A 2500-nucleotide genomic window follows, 5' to 3' on the forward strand; every position below is an offset into this window, starting at 1 on the left:
GAATCTGCAATAATAATAATCCACACATTAAATCTGCAATCCATCCTCCAAATCTTCTATAAAATAGCTTCTTCCTTTTCCATCTTCACTATATCACACGGGAGAAACAACCGTCTTACATCCACGAATCAATATCTATTAGCCTCCCTCCCTACAAACTCTTAAAACATGATATACTGCCCTCTTAAAAACTTTTGACAGCATCCAGGTGTTCCGTAACTTCATTTATATTCATTGACTTCCACGAGACATTTAAATCTCCGAGTTATAACTTTCCTCTTCAAACGCATAGGAAACATGTTGCATATTTTCATCGGTGATGCGAGTCAGTATGCTTTTTCTTTCCTTCCCTTTAATATTTTTAGAAATTGTACAATGATGAATACATATTCGGTTTTCTTATTTTTCATATGTGTGTAATATATCAGAAGGAATTCGTTTGGAAAAATATGAATCTCTCTTTCGCTCTCACTCACAAACACTCAAACAGACGCACACGCACACGCACAGTCGTACACGTACACGCATACGCACACGCACACACTATTACTCACTATATTTGCGACTACACACATACCTGTTGTACTGTGGCAATGTATCATGCCTATATATATTCCAAACTAATTATGATACAAGATAATTTTTTTGGTGAAATAGAAGATATATTTCCTATCATGAGGTGCACAGAATTCTGTGCACCTCATGAACCCCACGACACCAAGGTAATCTCTAAAGAGAGTGATAAAATATCTGATGCCCAAACTTTATATAATCTTATCCGCCATTTCCAATCTATTAAGCGTAAATCAGGTGGTTAAAAAATCATATTTTCATATTAATCTAGAGCATGCAGATAGTCAAATGCAGATAAAAAGCAATATGGTTTGGATTTTTAAAAGAAACCCACAGAACCACACTGAATAATTTTATTTTCTGACTTACATTTGCTTGTACACAACTATAGGAAAGTTACAATCATGACTATGTTTTAGAATATATATAGAATGTTAAATCTAAGTGATGGAGGTTCTAATTGCTGGATATCAAAGTTGAACCTTATATTTTCTGAACAGACAGTCTTGTGTAGCAACTGTTAATCTTCAATTTAACCTGGAAAAGTGTATATCATCCACAGAAAGGACTTAAACAAACTAGTAGTATTCTTAGATTATATAACCATACAATGTACTTTGGCTGATAGAAGTTTTATCTACACCTATTTATGAGTATCAACAAAAACATCTTGTTTTCATAGTCTTTGGCAATAATCTACTCTACTTCATCCCAAATTACAAAGTATGCTGATTTCAAGAGATATTAGCTCGCTGTAACCCATATGGCAAAAGCAGTTAAGGTCATATTAAAAATGTAATTCAATTCTAAATTTTTGAAGCACCCTATTACTTTACATAGCTACCTCACTGTGCTCAAGTATGCAAATGACAAGGAAATGCTTCAAGAAAATTTATGTGGCACGTTCTCAGCATTCATTAAAAGAATTAACTCTTTAAATCATGGGTGGATTTCAAAACTTTACTCTTCAAATTTATATCACTAGACACCATGTGATGCTTTTTCAAGTGATTTATCACATGGATTTTTTGGACAGCTCGAAAAGTACATTGATCACACGCAAAAGGTTTTTCACCAGTGTGGAGTCGAATATGCGTCTTGAGATTTGTTTTCTGAGCAGATCTAAATGGGCAGTATGGACAAGCATAAGGCTTCTCGCCAGTGTGTGATCTGATGTGATGTTTCATTGCCGTGAGTTTACGAGTTGAGTGTGGACAGTGAGGGCACTTGTAGGTGTTGGTGTCCTTGATGATAGGTGCCATTCCTGGAGCTCCTGTCCTGGACATCAACTCGTTGCCACTGAACACCACCTGTAGAGGATATCCAGCCTTACTTAAAATTGTAAAGGCAGGTTAAAGAGACCACAAAAGATTTTACAGCCATACATAAAGAAACCATACATCCCCCAAATGATCAGTTTTCTCTGGATATGACATTGTTAGGACAAAGATGGAATTTAATCCAGAAAATGGTAATATGTAAACATGAATTATGCAGAAAATTCTATATCAACTTGGTAAACTTGATGTAAATAGTACTGAATAATTCCTGTATATGTTATATTACGTCTGTAAAGGCTAATACATGTTATCTATCTTATATCCAGTCGAAAATGCACTCTACTAATAAACAGTAGGGGCATCATCCCCCTCCAGCTATCCCAATGGGACTCCAAATAAGCTAAATATAGTACATTTTTCAAGTTTGTGCAGCATTTAATAAAGATTTATAGTTTGATTACAACACACACACACACACACACATATATATATATATATATATATATATATATATATATATATATATATATATATATATATATTTATATATATACATATATGTATAAATATATATATATATATATATATATATATATTTATACATACATATATATTTATATTTATATTTATATTTATATTTATATTTA

The 2500-nt window shown here is 32.9% G+C and overlaps 1 protein-coding gene across 9 annotated transcripts in view; it reads right to left on the reverse strand.

Moving 5' to 3' along the window:
• LOC122258386 (uncharacterized) overlaps positions 1–2500 on the reverse strand; it is a 127598-nt gene that overhangs the window by 5048 nt on the left and 120050 nt on the right. For 2 of the 9 annotated variants that reach the window (XM_086546011.1, XM_043024339.2), the window contains exon 6: positions 913–1883. The exons of the other annotated variants lie outside the window; for them this stretch is intronic. In XM_086546011.1, the coding sequence (XP_086402137.1) occupies positions 1500–1883 (384 nt within the window). In that variant the 3' untranslated portion in view covers positions 913–1499. Of the gene's footprint in view, positions 1–912; positions 1884–2500 lie in introns of those variants that run through there. 9 annotated transcript variants of the gene reach the window in all.

The sequence above is a fragment of the Penaeus japonicus genome, unplaced genomic scaffold (assembly GCF_977035675.1).
Source record: "Penaeus japonicus unplaced genomic scaffold, GWHDUDI00000001_assembly GWHDUDI00000017, whole genome shotgun sequence".
In the NCBI taxonomy this organism is placed as follows: Eukaryota; Metazoa; Arthropoda; class Malacostraca; order Decapoda; family Penaeidae; genus Penaeus; species Penaeus japonicus.